This window comes from Zonotrichia albicollis, chromosome 25 (genome assembly GCF_047830755.1).
Source record: "Zonotrichia albicollis isolate bZonAlb1 chromosome 25, bZonAlb1.hap1, whole genome shotgun sequence".
NCBI classification, from domain to species: domain Eukaryota; kingdom Metazoa; phylum Chordata; class Aves; order Passeriformes; family Passerellidae; genus Zonotrichia; species Zonotrichia albicollis.
In genome coordinates, this window is record NC_133843.1 from 2550406 (window position 1) to 2570069 (window position 19664).

The window sequence follows — 19664 nt, forward strand, 5'->3', positions numbered from 1 at the left end:
GTATTTCACAAACATCTTTGCATTTAGTGCTTCAGAAGGTGGTAACAGGCTGGCTAACTCCTATGAAGGTCTTGGCTGGGGTAGCTAAGATGTAGCTGTAAATGGAGTTTCTGCAGTTTTTATAGGATATTTTGACTGGTGAAAGTACAACAGGAAGGGCAAAAGTGAGAGAGAGGTGTGCCAGAAGGCACTGATATCTTCTGTTTCCTCCTTGTATTTTATGACTGTCTTGCTGTTAATAATTCTCTTGTGATTCTACAGCCATCAGGAGTGAGATTTCCCTGGGTGGGAAGTGGGGAATGGGAGCAGCTGCATCAAAGTTTTTGTGTGTATCACTAAAGCTGCCCACGAGCAGCTCAGTGTTTCAGAATCAGCCTCCTGTGACCAGGTCAGTTTGTTAATCTGGTGAACTGGGTCTGTAGTGTGTCCATGCAAAGGCAAAGGGAGTGCAGGGCTGGGAAGGCACAGGTCTGCTCCTGGTGGATTTGCAGGTCAGACAGACTGCCAGCTCTGTAACATTTCATGTCTTTGGCAGTCAGGATATTGAAATTTCCAGGTTTGGCTTTTCTACTTTGAGGTCTGCAGCTGTTTCCTTTTGTATTACATAACTGTTCACACTTTTTCCACCCCTCAGCAGTCAAGTGAATCCCACCATCCTGAAGGATTGCATTTATGGTAAACCCATTTGTCTCGGGAGGATCTCCATCCTGTTCCCTTTCCTCCATCTCCCAAACCATATGTGTGTTGTGCTCCTGTGTCTTCCTCAAGATGTTCTTTCTGTGGGCTGGAGTCTGGCTCCTCTGGCACTCTCCAAGTGACTTTCTTCCTCTGCAAGACTTTGACATTCCAGCATTGTTCAAGTGCTCTGAGTTCCATTTTTAGCATGGAGACTCAGACAATGTTGGTTTTAAAATCCATTTCGTGGCATGAAGAGCCTTTGTTGCACTCAGACAATAATAAGTTCCTGAAGTGCTGTGGAAAGAAGTCTTTAATCTCCCCGTTGGGTCAGGTGAGCAAGATTGCTCTGAGGATGTCAAGGGAGGCAAGAATAGAAACCCATTTCAGTAGGCTTAGATCCTAAGTCCTCAGCTCAGTGTGCTTAAGAGTTGGGAGAGGGATTGTGTCCAATTTAACCCTTCATTATTCCCTGCTGCTTTTCCAGTGTTATCCAGTATAACAAATGGAGGAGCCTTCTAAAAGATTTTATTTTCCACAAGGATTTTCTTAGGAGGCCTGAAGGGGTGTATGGATAGTGAACTGAAATAATTTAAATTAACCTTCTCTGGGCGCTCTTAGGATTAAAAATCTAACTTTAACTTGAATATTGTAATAGTTCTTTTCCAGTGCTATAAATCACTGGCATTTCTCTCTACTCAAATAAAACCAAATCCATATTTGAAGCCCTGCATTTGCAGAATTCTAATTATGAACCATGAAACCAATATCTTGAGCAATGCTGCAGTGGGAGTTACATTTCCCTCTTCTCCTCCCTTCCTCTTGTCCCCAGGTTGATAACACATAAATGGTGAATGCAGACTCTGGGATGTCCTGGCACAATTGATATTTGAATTTTGAAGGGAGCACATTTAGCATTCTGTGCCAGCCACTGATTTTGTTGCATGCACAGCCTGGAAAACTGCAAGGGAACCTGATTAGTACTGCAAGAGGGGAAAAAAGGAGCTAAACAGCTGCAATAGTTTTGGTTTATGCAGAAATTTGCCTTAACTCTGTCTCCTTGTAATTGAGAGCTTCTAAATTCTCTCTCCTTTCCTAGGAGGAAAGTGACATTCTCACCATTTAAGGTGGTGTTTCTAAAGCATGGACATTACACAAAGATGTTTATGAATTTATTTGAGGAATTCGGAGAACCAGGTGATAGAGAAGGTAATGAAACTCACAGATCCCAGCTCTCATCCTGGCCCAGGCTTCACGTGAAGGAAGGATTAGGATCTTCAGAACAAAGTTCCCTTTGTTCTTCCCTTCAGGGCAGAGTTTTCTGTGGGATGCATAGATCCTTCTGAGCATTTTGCAGGAGAAGTTGCTTTTTCCCTGATGACAGTTTGCAGTCATCTCACTAAATTGCTCCTGAAAGATGCCTCAGGAGGGTGGAAAGCTGTGGTTGAAATGTTTAAATAAATAGTGGCAAGAGTGTACATAGCATCACTGCCTCCCGTGGTGCAGACCCAGTTTGGTTCTAGTTTGGAATTAATCTGTGGTTAAACTCTGAGTCAAGCCCAGTATAAGAACTCTGGGCATTGGAGGTGAAATAAACAACTTGTAATTGAGAGTGAATCATCTCCAGAATTAACTACTCCAAAGCTTTTTTCAAACTGTGAAAGGAAGAGTAGGAAGCACTTAATGAATGTGTTTTTAAATGGGCAATTTGTGTTTAGCTCATCAGGGTAGAAGCATATGAGGCTCCTTGTACAGATCACAGATGGCAAGAGAGATTGTCTATTGTACTTAAAACTTAATGTAGCTTAAGTGCTAACCTATGTGACAGATTTCTGTATTTGCAGCTCAATGGGTGCATTTCAAATGGAATGAGGTAGTGACTTGGTGCTCTTTAAAAATTCATCCTCACCTGCTTTTATCTGTCAGTCCTGGAGCCCCCTCAGTGCTCCTGGTTCTGTTCCAGCAGCTCTGGGCACAGGAGCTGCCTGGTTGTGCCCTGAGCAAGATCCTCTGTGGCTGTAAAGACATCCCTAAATACAGGGTGGCATGGAAGATACTGGGGAGGAAGGAGAAGGAAGAAGAGGAGGAGAAGAAGATGAAGAAGAGAAGCAGAAAAAGAATGCAATTATTTGAAACCTTTTTTTTTTTTTTCAGTTGTAACATGTCACCTAAATCCCTTGACTGGATAGGGCAGGAGCACAGCTTTGGGATTAGTGCCTGTGATGGATTTAGGATTTGAAGCAAACATGTGTTGCTGTGTTTCCATCGTATCTAGTTTTTGCCGCCTAGAGAGAAATATTCTTTCTTTTATCAGAAATGCCCATTAAAATAGTGAGGAGAACCTTCAGAGAAGAGAAGAAGATTGGCACAATGATATTTTGAGGAGCTGTATGAGAAGAAAATGTGATTATTCTTTTTTTTTCCAGCCCTGGAAAGAGACTGAAGAGCTTATGCACCTGGGCAGATCCACAGTGAGAGGCAAGGGTGGCTCAGGAGGGCAGAGAGGGGAATGGATTGTGCTGTTAACTGTGCATTATTTACAGCAGGGGATGTTGTTGGCTGGTTTTGAAGAGCAGGTAGAGCCCCAGAAAGAGTGGAACCTGCAAATCCAAAGAAAGGAAAGGGTTTTCTCCTTGTGGGAATCACTGTCAGGAGGAGGAAGTGGTGGAGGAGCCAACAACTATAAATTGCTGTAATGTCTTGATGATGCCAAGCAGTTGGGAAAGTACCAAAGGAAAAAGAAAATCAGCAGGAGGAAAAGAATATCATCAGGAGGCCTTGCTGTCCAGAAATGGTTTCATCTACATGCCAAATTGCCTCATGCTCCATCATGTGTCTTCTTTAAAATCTTGAACTGAAGCCCACCCAGGCCTCCAAAGTAGTCACAGGTAGATCACAATAAAAAGGATTTTATTGGGATTTTAATGTTCTAAATCTGGATTGTGAAAGAGGCTTAATTTAGCTAAGAAACTTTTCTGAAACAACCGGGAAAATACCTGAAAAATACCACTGGATTTTGGAAATCAATGGCTATTTTCTATTTTTCTGATAACATTTTTATTCTGCTACATGGAGAATGTGTATTATAAAATTTTGATACCTCCCAAGGCCATCAGTGCTTGTTTCCAGTCCAGCTCAGAGATGGATATCTCCAAATCTCCCTTGCTTCAGAATAAGTTCTCAGTGGCTCGTCTGGCTGAAGACTTTTTCTGGGTTGGTGGCAGCATCGTCGCCTCTCCGAGATGGAAAATTGGCCACTTTGGTAAGATGCTGAACCCCTGCATTCCCTGAAATGGTGACACCTTTAAATCTTTCATGCTGAAATCTTAGTTAGTGGCACCTTTGTGTAGCAGCAGCGTGGGGAGCAGAAAAGAAGGAAGGAGGTGGCAGCCCTGGTCTGATGTTAGTGCAGTTCTTTTTGTCTTCAGTAAGCCCCCACTTATAATTTCATGATTGATTTATGTTCTTCAGGACAAGCTGGAGCAAAATTGTACATTTTGACACTTGCTGACCCTTTTAAATGTTCTGTTGCATAGACTCTGTCTCCTTCTCCTTACCCTAAGCACGAGTTTTGCTATCTGCCAGCACTGCACACCTCTTAACTCTTTAATTTTATTTGTAGTTAAGAGCTTTAAAAATGAGCATTTGGCAGTATCTGTGCTGTCTTGATCCACACCTCCTGCACTGTTTAGAGGCTGTTTTCTGATTACAGACACACAAAACTCTCAAGCTTCACTGGCTCTGTGAGAAGGATCCCCTTTGGGTGCTCACGGCAGACTTTAGTTTAAATAGCTAATAAACCCAGCAAACCTAATTAGAGATGGCCAGAGAAAACAGCTGTTCTAGTAAAAGCACTTTAATAACAATCTTCTTGGGCCACTTCTGCATGGCCAGTGTGGAAATCTGCAGCCTGACCAGACGCACCCATTCCTTGAGCACTTTTCTGTCCTGTTTGTCTGTCAGCTTCATCGATCAAAGATTTTTTTTTAGCAAGAAAGTCGGACACATAGATAGCTCAGCAAGCACTGGGAATTTTTGCAGAGGAGAAACATTGTCCTACTCTGCTTCTGCATTTCCCTGGATGCTGGTGGCTGATGGAGGGATGGAGAATTTACAGCCTGACCTCAAATCAAGCCCCTAATTTCCACAGGATTAAGAACATCTCCCATTAACACCTCATTTATTAGTGGTGTGTTTTAAAGATGGGTTCAGTCTTACATCATCTCTTGTCACAGTAAACATTGTCCCAACCATTGCTGGCAGAATTATAGAGAAATGTTCTTTTCCAAAGACACTTCCAGATTTTTTTGGCCAATGAGCAGAACAGTAAAAGTCCTGGACTTCGTGAAGCTTGAGCCACTGAGAGCCAACAAGGGGGACAAAGCTGTGCTGGGAATAAAATGGTTGGTTTAAAAGGTGAGAGGGACCTGTTCATTAAGCTGGAGGGATGCAAAATGAAACAAATGAAGATTAATGAGTTTGGATGTGATCTGGTTTTTAACTGGATCCAATGGAGTGATTTCATTGAGCCTCATGTACCTGGGCCAGGAGCTCCACAGCCAGTTCTTGGCAGGACTGGCAAAATATCTTCTGGACAGAATTCCCAATACATTCTGCTGGATATATACTTGGATACATTACATATTTTATATCATTATATTGATATATTGATTTTTAAAAAGATTTTATGCCTCCTGTCTAGAAAGCAAGCGATATTCCTGGCAGGAGTAGCTGGAGCCAGCTCTTTGGTTTACATATTGATGAGCCACTTATAGCTGTGAAACCATTTCCAGTGAGACTTTAAAAAAATGGGGCAGTCATTATGTCTTCAATGGATTGGCAGTGCTGAATGTGTGACAAGTGTGGGAGTCCTCTGGTTGTGTGTGGGAAGGCTGTTTTGGTTTGGTGGTGATATTTTAAGGGGATATTTTTCTTGCCCTTCTGGTGCACGTGTGCTGGGGGGTTTCTCTGGGCTCACAAACATCTCCTGGAGAGAAATGAGCTGCTGGCATCTGCTCTCCTCTGCTGATGTTGTTGAGGTGAGGCACAAAATTGGGATTCACCCCTCCAGGATCTGTTCTTGGTCAGAAGGGTTTGATGCTCCCTGCTCTCTGTCCCTAAGCCTGGATGGAGCAAAGGTGTGTGACACAACCTGGGGCTGCCTTGAGCCCAGGGATGGGAATATTTGACAAAGCTGGTCCATGTACAAAAATACTCAATGACTCAATCTCCTGACTTCTTTTCATCCCCACATGCTAAAATACTCCCACTCCTTCACATATTTATATCAAACTCAGAGACTCCTAAAAGACAATAATGCTACTGAACCATAAATAATTAATTTGCAGACACTAGAACATCTTGCTAACAATAGGAATGATATCAGTCTCCTTTTCCCCCCTTGTTTCAGGACAAATTGTAGGGTTTATGGTCTGTTTAGTTTTGCTATTTATTGTTACTTTAACGCTTTCTGTAGTAAATATAAATGTTATTAAGAAGCATGAGAAATCACTGGGAGTCTTTTTGCTGCATCAGCCCCGTGTGGAACTGGGTGTTCCACGTTTCTATTCCCTGCTCCTCTCTGCTCTGGCAGTGCTCTATGCTGCAGTATACAGAGATCCATCTTCCCTCCACAATTTTTTTTTTGTTCTGATGCAAATTGAGGCAACTCATTAGATCAGAAGAGAGCTGAACATAAGCTGAATTCTGAAAAAAAAAAAGGAACTAATGAAGTGAAAAACAGAAAAGCTGTAATTCAGCCTTAATTGAAGATAGTTAAGAGCCATTTCTTCAAAAACCTGATTCATTGCAAGACTGGGGGATTTTTATCTGAAGTATAGGAATGAATCCTTAAAGAAGGAATGTGAACAATGGCAAGGAGAAGCAGTTCTACTTCTCAGCAGTGTGCCCTTTTCACTTACATGCTGTGAAAGACTTCAGGGAAAAAACCATATCATTTTCTGTTTGATAGAAGTACCACTAGGATTTCTTTTTTCTTTTTTTTCATTTTTTTTTCTTTCTTCCAGTCTCTGCAGTGCTCTAAACTTTCAGTCCCCAGAAGGGACAGGTGTGGAAATGTCCCTGCTCCATGTCCTGGCCCTTGCAAACATCTCTGCCTTCCCTTTGGGGTTTTCCTTCCACAAAATCTGCTCTCACACAGAAGGGAGGGATTTCTTGTGCCCTCCTTTCCCTATGTCACCATCCCCAAAAAGATGGCAACACTGAAATATTGGGGCTGAATAATTGCAACACTGAAATATTGGGGCTGGCCATGGATCACCCAAGCTCAGTCCAGAGGAGCTGGAACTGCAGCAGGCAGCTGTGAGGTGCTCAGGGTGGCTTTGGGGGAGAAATCCTGCAGCAAAATAAACAGCAGCATGGAAAAAGCAATCTAAGGATGCTTATTAAAATTTTAACAGCAGAGAACGTGTTCCTGCTTCATGCAAAAGCCAAGTAAATGGGTGTTGCAGAAAGTGTGGTTTTATTTTGGTACTTCTTCATTATCTTCTGCTTTGTAACAGGTGTGCTCTTTGATACTTTTCCCATTTCTACTCTTCTGGTTTCTTCCAATAAGATTATTTACTGCTATAATTCCCAAAGAGGAAGTTGGAAATTTAATGTGATTTGAAGTGTGTGTGATTACTGTTCAGAGAAATTCTTTCATTAGATATTTTGACTGAATTTTTTTTTTTTTCAAAAACCCTATGAGCCTTGTGAAATGAAAATAAGTTCAAGCTTCCCCTAATTATTATTTCAGTAAATCTGAGAAACATTTCTCTTCTTCTGAATCAGAATGAAAGCAGATATTGAAAAGATTGAGTGCCTGGGAGAGGGTTGGGCTGAGTTTGGATCTGATGTTGCAGTGGATGTTTCTGGCACAGCTCTTGCCTTTATGGTGATACCTGCTGAACACTGATTTTCTCTAAAGGTATCTGTGCCTGAAGACAAGGGTCCAGCTTTAAGAAGTAAAATGTTACACCAGGGATTATCTTGCTCTCAATTCCACACCTTCTCTCCATGAATATTTTATTAACATGGACAATGAACTCTACAGAATTGTGCCTTCAAATTAAAATTTTCTTGTACCATAGAGGTCTGCTTTCAAATGAGTCTATTTTGCTGAACCTTTTCCAGAGTGAATTAATTGACTTTATCTGAACATGAGCTCTAAAGCCCAGGGACATCAAAGCCTTTTCCCATTTCTTTTTACCTACCTTGCTTTTGCTTTTGCCTGAGAGGTGGACTTGAATCACCTAAGTTGTTGTGTTGGTGTTGATGCATTTTGGAACATGTGGAATCAGTGTTTTCATCTGGACACTGTTTCATCTTTTATCTCGATGGCAGAAGATTGATAAAAGAAAGCTGACCTCAGAATCTCCTTGCATTTATTTCTGAATTAGAATGTGTACTGCATGTATTAATTTTCATTCAATCCACAATCTCAGCAGTAATTTTCACTTCTCATCTCTAGGGCTGGAAAAAAAAAAAAGAATGTTGAACACAGTAATAGTTTTAATTTTACTTAAACGGATCAGGCAGAAAGTCAGAGGAAAATCAGGTCACAGGCTCTGCTCTGTCATCAGGGGAAATAAATGGGAGACTTGGCAGAAAATGTGAGTCTGCATTTATTGCTGGGACAGAGCCAGCCACTCACAGTTGGATGGAAGTTGTTGAGCTCGGTCCTTGCAGCAGCTGGATTCCAGAAAGGCCCAGCCTGGCTCCCAGGGGCTGCCAGTGCCAGAGCCCCCAGCAAAGGGCAGGGTCCCTGCAGGGGCAGAGCAGACCCTTGCAAGGAGCTTCTCCCAGCACTCGTGGCTTTTCAGGCTGCACTGTTTGGGAGTCTGCCAGACCCTCAGGAATGGAACAGGTCCTGAGGCCCAGAGGCAAAGTACAGCACAGGTGAGAAACCTCCTGCTTGGAAAATGTGGGTCTGGGGGATTTGGGAGATGAAAAGTTTGTGAGGTTCTTGCTAAGCAAAACTATACGATCAGTGACTTAGTCCATAGAAGCAGTGGGACCTTGCTGGCCAAGGATTCCAGTTTCCAGGTGAAACTTCACCCTGTGTCCAGCACAAGGTTTACATGTTGTAGGAGCTCAGATTTGAGATGGTCTTGAGAAAGGCACATACCTTGTACTGGTCCCAACATATGATCATTTCCTATAAATCAATATGGGAATGAAAACTTCCACATTTACAGGTAAGTCCACAGCCACCAAGAATCTTTCTGACTTTTTGATCTTAACACCTGACCTCTTACTACAGGAACCCTTCTCCTTTGAGTTGAGCTGTTCATTTGGCAGCTGCTTGATGTGTTTTCATCCTGTAAAGGCAATTCCAGAGGGAGCAAGGTCTGGCTCACTGCTCTCTCTTCATTCCCTCTCAGTGGAAAGATGTATGAGCTCCATGCAGGCGGGCACCCAGATGATCAAACTCCGAGGAGGCTCCAAGGGGCTCGTCCGCTTCTACTACTTGGATGACCACAGGTCCTGCATTCGCTGGAGACCCTCTCGGAAGAATGAGAAAGCCAAAAGTGAGTGTCAGCCACAGAAACCCCCCTCTGACCCCTCCTGGGGCCTTGTGAACAAAGGAGAATGAAAGGTCTGGCTCAGTGAGAGGTGTTGTGTGGCAGTGTGGGGTTTAGATGGTGGATGGTGTTACCTACTTCCCAGTAAGCATCTCCTGTGGAAAAGCTTAGTGGGAAATAGATAACAGCATCCATTATCTTGGTTAAGCATTCAGGGAAAGCAGTCAAGTCCACCCACCGCACTCACCACAGCTAGCTCAGCAAAGAGAGGCAGAAGGGCCTTTTGAATGATAAATTCCAGTGAAGTTTTTCTCCAGCACACTGAAGGGAAATCAGGTACAAAAGACAGGAGAACGTGCTGTGCACAGACTTAAGTATGGGGTCAGTGGCCAATGACCTGAGGGAAAAGGGGTTGGGCAAAGGGCAGCAACCTGTATGGGCATTGAGGGATGAATAATTGGGGTGGGCAGGGTCAACTGGCCAATGGGGGAAGCAATCTACATTAGATTGGCAATAGTGCTGCAGAGCACCATGGGCTGAGTCCTCTCTTTCAGCCTAGGTGGGGAAAACTCTCCCTTCTTCCAAGGCAAGGCCCTGGAGGTTTGCCTGAAGGGTTCAAAGGATTCCACAGTGTTGTACTTGACTTTAAAGGGCAGTAAATGATTTAATGATGGGTAATTTATGAAGCTGACGATGCTGTGGTTGGCTGTGCAGGTTGCAGGGGTGTAGAGTGCTGTAAATGAGTCAGAGGCAATCCCTGTGTGCACTGGGGCCTTGCAGGGTGAGGTTTGGGCTCTCCCTCCCTGGGATGTCTCTGGGCCTGCTCCCAGTCATTGCTGTCCCTGCAGTTTCCATCGACTCCATCCAGGAGGTGTGTGAGGGGAAGCAGTCGGAGATCTTCCAGCGCTACGCCGACGGCAGCTTCGACCCCAACTGCTGCTTCAGCATCTACTACGGGGACCACATGGAGTCCCTGGACCTGGTGTCCTCCAGCGCCGAGGAGGCACGCACCTGGATCACAGGGCTGAAGTACCTGATGGCAGGCATCAGTGACGAGGACAGCCTCTCCAAACGCCAAAGGACCAGAGACCAATATCCTTCCTGTGCTGCCTGGGACAAGCTCAGGATTCCTTGCAGTGTTTGCTTTGCTGCAAGTAAGCACTAGGCTCAGAGCTTCAGAGCAGTTCCCACTGTATTCTTTATTTCCAGAGACAGAGTTCCTGAAGTGGACTGCTCTGGAGATGGAGATGACTGAGTGCAGTGGACTGAAAAACACCCAGGTGCATTCTTCAGTCTCACTCCCAGTGTAAAACCATCCATTTAATCTGGTGATGTAATGTAGCCATGATATTTTCTGAAAAATCCTTTCCTTAGGATTTTTTCTCGAGAAGCCTCAGGAACAAATGCAAACAATGATTATCTGCTGCTGTGGAATGCAACAGGTGGATCTGTGATTGGTCTTATGTGGTTGTTTCCAATTAATGGCCAATCACAGTCAGCTGGCACAGACAGAGAATTCGAGCCACAAGCTTTTGTTATCATTCCATTCTTTTTCTATTCTTAGCTAGCCTTCTGATGAAATCCTTTCTTCTATTCTTTTAGTATAGTTTTAATATAATATATATCATAAAATAATAAATCAAGCCTTCTGAGACATGGAGTCAGATCCTCGTCTCTTCCCTGATCCTAAGACCCCTGCGAACACCATCACAATGTAACACTGAGATTCACTCAGAAATTTTTCTTCTGTGTTGTCAAATAGGCACAGAGCACATGTGGCATGTTGAGCACAGCAAGTCTAGAAGCTGTTCCTGAACTAACACGAGGAGAGTTAGATATTAGCTTGACCTTTCATTCCCAGTCTCATTTGCAGGGTTTCCTAATGTGAAAAAAATCATATGTCCATGATGTTCAGTAATATCCTTCAATATATCCACGATGCTCAGTAATATCCTTCAATATTCCGTGCTGTTCCTTAACTCCTGTTCAATGTGGTTGAAGCAGACATTTGATGAGGCAGATAAAAATGGGGATGGCAGCCTGAGTATTAGTGAAGTGCTCCAGCTCATGCACAAACTGAATGTGAACCTACCCCGACAGAAAGTCAAGCAAATGTTTAAGGTAAGAATTATTTTTTTTTCCTGAAAAAGCAAAGATTTAACACGAAATCCAGTAGGAGAGATAGCAAATACTTCAGCAGCTGGTTTGTTTCCACTCTACTGAGAGATACTACACAGTCCATTTGGTAAATTGGAAAGAGCTCCAGAAACACGTCACAGATAAATTGTTATGCACAGAAAAAGGCAACACACCAGGTACCTTCTGGTGTTACATAACGTGAAACACACAGTTCCAAGATTGCCCTTTCCCTAGACTTTTTAGGTCAGAAACCCAGTCATGTTTCCTCCTCCAATAATGTTCTCTCTAAAAATATTATCAAGTCAAGTATCCAATATCCTCTGGTAGCTGGTACTAATAAAATACCCAGCATGCAAACTTCTGTATCAGTCAGATTTTTGCACTGCTGAGAGCTGTTTGTTTGACATTGTGTTCTGCTGACCTTGGCCCAATTAAGTGAGCAACAATGGAGATGTGTGGCTTTTGTTATCACAAAGTCCCTGCAGGGACCAGCAAGCCTTTATGTGAAATCCCTGATGATTCTTTTCTTTACTTGCAAAATTAGTATTCTTCCAGATCTTATTAGTTTATGGCCATGGATTTTACAGATATCCTCTCAAATCCTGGATATAAAATTAATTTCAAGATGACTTGGGCTCCAATGATATTCTGAAGATATGAGTGGGTAATTCTGCCAGACACACACATATTGTTGGAGGGGAACTTGCCTTCACTTAATTGCCATAGACAGAAGAAATCCTTCAGCAGGGTTCACTGTGGAACAATTAAAACCTCCAATGTTGTTTTTGGCATGGATGTGTCCATGGGAGAGGTTCAAAGCTGTGCAGGGGATTCCTGTGACAAGGCTGATAGATCAGTCAGTTCCAGCAGCCACATCACACAGCTTCAACCTGCATTTAATTCCAGTGCTTCACTCTCATACAGGGGTTTGTTTATTTATCTAAAATGGGTGCAGGCAGTTGGGTAGTGACTGTGTGGTTGCTGTGTGCTGCAGGAGGCTGACACAGATGACAACCAGGGCACGCTGGACTTCGAGGAGTTCTGTGCCTTCTACAAGATGATGTCGACGCGGCGCGATCTGTACCTGCTGATGCTCACCTACAGCAACCACAAGGACTACCTGGACACAGATGACCTGAAACGCTTCTTGGAGACTGAGCAGAAGGTAGGTCCAAGCCAGGAGCAGGATTCCAGCTGCAGGCCTGCTGCTTGCCACTGGGAATGAATTTTAAAAGGAGTGGGGACTTCGATGCTGTGCATGTGAAAAAGAGACAGATGTGTCTTGATTTTCATCTAAGACTATTTCTTGAATCTTCTTGCTCTCACTACCATTTTCTTTCCTGTAGGCTCTTTTAGTGTACTTCTAAATATAATCTTTAGAATTGCTTTCTTTTTTCATGTGTTCCCCTTGAACAATCCCATCAGCATCTGTCTGTTCCCAGTATTCAGTACCTTGGAGCAAAGCTGGTGTTCCTGGCTCTGCTTGTGACACAGTGCACAGCCCATGATGAAACTCTAAATTCCTTTGTCACACTATCTCAGGGTGTAAAGTGGAAGATTATCTTTCAAAGAGCAGTTGAGAGGATGATTAATGTATAGGAGAGTTTTTGAAACGCATTGTAGTACCTAAGGAATTTTCTCAGAGTGATTTAAGTCCAGTGCTGCGGGAACAAATGTTTTGACTTTTCTTTGCCCTTTTCCTCTCATGGTCTTCTCTGAAGCTTCCTGCCTGTAGGCCATAAATGTCCATGATTTTCAGTCATTGTCCATGAAAGGAATGAATAAAAAATCCACCTCTCTGGCAGTTATCTTCTTAGATAAGTGGGCTGTGTTTCCATTTCATTGGTCAATTGATCCTCCAGATGCTGAGGGGAAAATGAACACTCACCACAGGACAGAAATCAACTCAGCTAATTACTGACATGGCCAAATCCTGCCTGGGGGAATTCTCTCCCTTGCCACCCTTTCTCATACAACATGGACAGGGAAAACATCTTTACTCCATTCCAGGCAAACCCAGTGTTCCAGACTTTATCTTTTGAACCCAGTATCATCAATGTTCAAATCCAGAGTTAGAGATTTTTGTCTTCTTCTTTTACTTTTATTTAGTAGGTTTTAAATTGCCCCCAGAAAAGGCATTGATCTTGCAGCAGATGTGCTGGTGGTTTCATTTTCCCCCAGGCAAAGATTCTGTGTTGCCAAATTGATGGTCACTTTATTGCACTCTGATGACAAGGGCTGTGTTTTCATGTACAGCATCTAATAGAAAGGATTTGCTGGAGCATTCAGGACAGGAATGTTAAATAATATCAGGATAATAGAGAATACATCAACAGTTAATAGCAGGAGTATTAATTGTGTTAAAATTAAGTTACTAAAACACTGCATTATGTAAAGAAAGTTACAGCTCAGCATTAATGACCCTGGTTTCATAAATGACAACATTTACAGACAAATATTTCCCTTTGTAGTCTTTTCTTTTCCAGTTGAGAATGCAGAGCAACCTTGAAGTTAGCAGATTTCCTGAGAACATTATGTCCTGTTTCTCTGTTTTCCTGCTACTAACAGATTTTTCTGTCTGCTGCATAAAGATGAGACATTTTCTTGTTTTATTTTAAAGGAAAAAAACCCTTTGATAATGCAAACTAATCCTCTAATCCTACAAGAGAAGAGATCCCATTGGTTTGTGGCAAAGCTCGTTCTGTTTGGACGCTCTGTGGTGCCTAACAACAGATCTGACCTACAAAGCAGAACTCTGGCATCAGGCAGCTGCCAATAGCACAGAAACTTTTCACAGAGAGCTCCCCTTCTGATCTGACCTGACACTGATTGACAGGAGTGAGAATCCCTCTGGGGAGCTGGAAATCCTCAGTCCCACCGTGGATCATCTGCCCAGTTGTTGGACGGAGATGGAGAGAGCTCAGAGGAGCTGTGATTAATAGTTAACACTGCATTTCTGCTGCTTTTCCAGATGACAAATGTGACTAAAGAACATTGCCTGGAAATCATCAGCAAGTTTGAGCCATGCCCAGAGAACAAGAAGGAGGGAGCCCTGGGAATTGATGGTAAGCTGGCTGGTGCTGCTTTTGTGGGGAAAAGAGAACTGGCTCAATGCTCAGGAGAATATTGCTGCTGCTTGCAGAATATAGAGATGTAGAATTTTGTCATGTTGTGTAAAGTGTTTCCAGTCTTTTTGCCTTTTTTAAAAATATCTACCATTTACTGAGCAACCTAAAAAACCCTGATCTCTTTGGAGGAGTTTTGAAAGGTACATATCAGGATGAAGCAGCAGTCATTGAAAGTCAGCTGGAGCTGGAGGTGTCTCTATTTGTGCTTTTGGAAAATACAGTTGAATTTAGTTGCATCATTCCTGCAGGTATTTTTGGAAATCAAATCAATTTGAAAATCAAATTAAGTCTTAATATAAGAGGAGTGATGTGATCCAGAGTAAATGTCTGAGTGGGATGATAGATGAAATTGGTCCTGCCTTCCTGACCTTTGCTGCTGAAGCCTTCTCTCTAAATATACCAATGTTGCACCACCAGGGTGGTAGCTGTTATTTTGGGGGCTGGCTGTAAGTCCTTTCCCCTAAATGGTAAATCTTCAGCCAGATTTATTGACCCCAAGAAGGGAGCACTTTCCTGAGGAATTAGGTTCTGTGCAAAAGTTCTTGGACGTTTAGAAAATCAGCCTTGTCCATTCCTGTGGGTGTGTTGTCATCCTGAAAAGTGGCAGAACAGAAGTTGTTTGGTTTCCTGCAGGAAGAAGTGGGTAGTTTCTGGTACAGTGTGTAAGGTGGTTGCTTAGGATGGGTCAAGGTCTGTTCTACTTCCAGACTAAATTTTCAATTTATTTTAAAGCTTATGCTAATGCCAGTGAGGGAGCAGATGACATTCTTTTCATTTTCTGGTCTTTACAGACAGTTGCAGTCACATAAATAATGAATAAGCAAGTTCATTATCTTGCTTTCCTCATACCTAAAAAAGTAAAGAGTAGGCTTTTCAAAGTATTGTAAGTTTCCACAGAGAAAAACAATAATAACAACAACAAAGTCTGTACAATTGCTTTGCCTCAGAATGGGTGATGAAACATTAGAGAATTTATGGGTTAGGGTGAGAGAGAGTCCAGCATGGTGACATTGTGCTGGTGTCTGCTCCTGATCAGGGGGAAGGAGAAGGTGAGGTCCTTTGGAGACAACTGGAAAAGGTTTTGTGACCTTAACCCATCCAGTAACTTGCTGCAAGTGCAGCAGAACAGAACAGACCTAATCTAGAGCTTAATTAATGCAGGACATTTCTGATAACACCCAAACAGAGGTGACTGAGGAGCTGACAGGGGCTCACTGCTGGGCTGGTGCTCACAAAGGAGGAAGAGCTGCTTAAAAATCATAAATCTGTGCAGGTACATCATGTATGTACATGTGCACACACACACACAGAGGAGTTATTCCTCTCTTGTTTTTGTGTGGAGTTGAGACTTGAGATGTCTCCTGTCTCCCAGAAAACAAGTCCAGAGCTGCCCTGAGGACCGAAATGCCGCCATGGGAGCTGAAGCTGCCTGATTGTTCCTCAGATTGGTGCAGCCCTGACAGGAGCATCCTGCCCACACCTGGCTGCCCCTCAGTAGTTGTGAGATAACAGAACAGTGCTCTTTGTCCTTTCCTGTTCATTCACGTGCCTGTCCTCAGCTCTGCTGGCTTTTGTCATGGAGCACCTTGGACTGGCCTGTGACCATGGGCTCACTCACAGTCTCTAAAGAAACCCTTTACCTTTGTGTGCTGATCAAAGTGCCACCGTGCCAGTGCACCTTCCCTGAGTGTCACCACTGCAGTTCTGTGGGACTCAGCTTCCTTCTTTCCTCTCTCCTCCTTGTAGGGCTGATAAATCCAGTCAGTGTGAGCTCTTTGCAACCATCATATTTTACCAAGGGCTTAAAGCAAACAATGGTGCTGCTGCAGCAGCTGCCTCCCAGTGCTGGGTGGAATTAACCTTGCAGCAGCTGATGGGTTTGCAGCCACCAGTGGTGGCTGTGTGTTTGCTGACACACTCTGTGCTCTGTCCATTTGCCACAGTGGCTGCTCTGCTTTGGTTCATCTTTTGTTTTCCTGACTCTATCACTGGTGTGCTCATTGAGCATGGTGTGTGCTCCAAGAGTTTTAGTTGAATTCCCTGGCACTCTGTCCCAGTGTGTTGCTCAAAATGTTTTGGCTGCTGTTTGTGTTTATCAGCTCTTTTCCTTCAATAAAACTTTCATCAACACCAAATGTGTAGCCCAGAAGGACCATCATAAAGGTGACATTTTCTCTTGTCACAGTCAAAGTGTGTTAAGACCTTTGGAAGCCTGGCAGGATTTTTACAGGGGCACTGATTCATTTATGGAATGAGTGAAATGTCAGGAGAATTGGAAGTCTTGAAGCAGAAACGTACTGACCAAAGGCATCAGCACTGTCAGCAAAGCCAGGGTGTGAATGGGAGCCTGAGTCTTTTCCTTGGTGATGAAAGAAAAACCTTTGGGGAAGATTTGAAGTGGAAGTTACAGTGTTTTGTGTCAGTCTGAATTGTGCAAGTGGCTGTGATATGTGCACAAATGTCTGCTGCAGGTCTGAGAGCAGCAATTTCACACAAAGATTAAATCATAACTTTCTGAAACTTTGCTTCTGAACAAGAGTAGTGATTGCAGTACACAGAGGGCCCAGGTGATGATGCCTGCAGGATTTCCAAGCTCTGGAAAATAAATTCTTCTGGTAGCATCACTGAAAGCCCCACAGATAATTGATATTTCAGTGTCAATTCTGGAGTGACATGAGTGCAGCACTGCAGAGCTCCCCACTCCACAGGCAGGTTTGTGGTGTCATATCCAAATTAGAGAGTGTAGCTTGTACAAGCCAATGTGTACTGTCATTATTTTGGTTTGTTTTTTGGAAAATACTGCAAGAGGAGAGGAGAGGAGAGTGTCTTCTTTTGGGCCATCAAAAACTGTCTCAATGCATCCCAGTACTGTAGATCTTACAAGATTTCATGAGGAGCAGCTCCAGGATATGCCTGCAGATATCTGGAGGCTTTTATTTGCCATGTGACCCAATGCCCTAGCAGAATCTTTTGACACAAGTTGTAAGTTATTTGGATTAAATAGACATATTTTTCTCAGGAAAGGTAGAACAGGAAAATGTACAAAGCAATGAGAAAAGCAATAATTGCACTTGCTTATGGAGACAGATTGTGTGTAGTGGTGCTATTTATTTTTCTTAAACATGCTGGTGAATATAGGGATGCATTTTAGGCTGATTTTAGGGAGGTTACAGCAACAAAAAGGATGAAACTGTGAAACATTAATAAAATCTCATTTAAAGTGTTGTTTGTTGACAGGTTTCACCAATTACATGCGGAGTCCATCGGGGGACATCTTCAACCCAGAGCATTACCAAGTGAACCAGGACATGAGCTACCCCCTGAGTCACTACTTCATTACCTCTTCACACAACACCTACCTCATGGGAGATCAGCTGATGTCCCAGTCCAGGGTGGACATGTATGCATGGGTGCTGCAGTCTGGCTGTCGCTGTGTGGAAGGTAAAGAGCAAAAAGGAGCTGCCAGTGCACTCTGTGGTCTTGGTTCTCCTCTCTGAAGAAAGATTTGTGGCTTCTGCAGAAGGCATGGTAGCTGGGGAGAGGAAAAAGCCTGGAGAAATGGTGTTTTCCTTTTATAGAACAACAAAATAATGTTGTGATAGAATGGACAAATTTTCTTGAGACAGACATTTGAGGAGTGGTATTGTTGTAGTGAGGAAAATAAATTGTAAAGCTCCTGTTGCAGAGAGGATGCTGATGTTGGGCAGAGTGCACTAGTCCTTGTTCTGCCTGGCCAAGTGTGTGACATCAGACTGGCAAATGTGGCAGAGTTCCTGCCACACCTGAGAGGAAAGTGGGTATTTCTGCTCAGGAAAGTATTCTGTGAAATGGTGACAGTGTCTGCAGTGACCAGGGGACCTTTTTGTGCAATCCCTTCTTGTGCTGCCTTTCTGAGACATTGCCTCTTTCATGATCATCTTTAATGTTCTGACCATCAATGTATTTGCACAGTTTTTCAGAAGGCAAATAAGTTTTTTTTTAGGTTAGATTGTGGATGTGCCATGGGGTGCTTCAGAGGAGTAAAACATTCCATGGAAATATGATAATAGACAAATATTATAGACAAAGTCAGGCAAAATCCAGGCTGGGCTGGGGATGGGCAGGTCTTGGCTTGGCCTGTGGTGTGAGCAGCCTGGCTGAGAGTCTCTGCTTTCCTTTTCAGGTTCAGCAGGAGCACAGTGACAGCAAAGCTCTGCTCTGTCACCTCTCTCCTGTCATAAAGTCCTCAGCACTTTTTAAAAAAGATTTCTTGGCTTGGGGCTCTCTCAGACAGTGGGAACAGTCACCTGGTCCCAGCACGAGGCCAAGTTCAGAAATTCCTTCCCAGGATGTTCAGCACAGAGAGGAGGGAGGGCAGGGTGGGAATGGACCTGGCTGGGCTGCTGAAGGGAATTTCAGGGTTTTATTGTCCCCACAGAGGCTGGCCCAGCTGCTCCTGCTCTGATGGTGTCTCTGTTTCTGTCCTACAGTTGACTGCTGGGACGGGCCGGACGGGGAACCAATTGTCCACCATGGATACACCCTGACTTCCAAAATCCTCTTCAAAGATGTGATTGAAACTATCAACAAATATGCCTTTATCAAGAACGAGTATGTATCCAGCCTTCCAAGCTCTGAGTCTCAGGGCTGTGAATGAGAGTGTTCCCTGGCATCCTTGTGCATCCCAGAACAGTTCCAGAATTCCAAACAGAATTTGGGAGTTGTTTTCTGGGGAAAATCCTTCAGATCCTTCAGAAAGAAACAGCAAGACAGAGCTGAGTAGGGACACTCTGCACAGAGGTGTGGAGCTGGATTTACTGAGCTTGTACAACACCTGAGGAACAGCAGGTTTTGCCAGTGAATGTTTTTAGTGGCAGTTAAACCACTTTGTCTCTGGATGTGCACTCTGGTGCTGCCAAGGCTACACCTGGGTGCTCCAGGGATAGGAAACCAGTCAGGGAATAAAGGATCCAAAGAGAGAGTAACCTGATTGTGGACAAAGCAGAGTGTTCATCAGAAAGAGGTTATTTTCCCTACAGGTACATTGCTCAGAAAATCAGCATTATTCATGGGAAGTTTCATATACCTTGGCAGTTGCTGTTCTCCTCCTCCACACAGTCAAAATGTGTGTGGCAACCTTTGGTTTTTTTAAAATAGAAATTACTTTATCACTGTAAAAATTTTCCAGTAGCTCCCCCAAAGCAGCCCATTTGCCTTT

The 19664-nt window shown here is 43.5% G+C and overlaps 1 protein-coding gene across 7 annotated transcripts in view; it reads left to right on the forward strand.

Annotated features, from left to right (window-relative positions):
* Positions 1-19664, forward strand: part of PLCH2 (phospholipase C eta 2) — a 76734-nt gene that overhangs the window by 36523 nt on the left and 20547 nt on the right. For 4 of the 7 annotated variants that reach the window (XM_026796770.2, XM_074558836.1, XM_074558840.1 and 1 more), the window contains 7 exons: positions 9060-9206; positions 10049-10292; positions 11192-11321; positions 12334-12504; positions 14311-14404; positions 17705-17908; positions 18937-19057. In XM_026796770.2, coding sequence (XP_026652571.2) covers positions 9060-9206; positions 10049-10292; positions 11192-11321; positions 12334-12504; positions 14311-14404; positions 17705-17908; positions 18937-19057 — 1111 coding nt within the window. Of the gene's footprint in view, positions 1-1330; positions 3938-9059; positions 9207-10048; positions 10293-11191; positions 11322-12333; positions 12505-14310; positions 14405-17704; positions 17909-18936; positions 19058-19664 lie in introns of those variants that run through there. The other 3 variants (XM_074558842.1, XM_074558841.1, XM_074558837.1) reach the window with 3 other exon arrangements.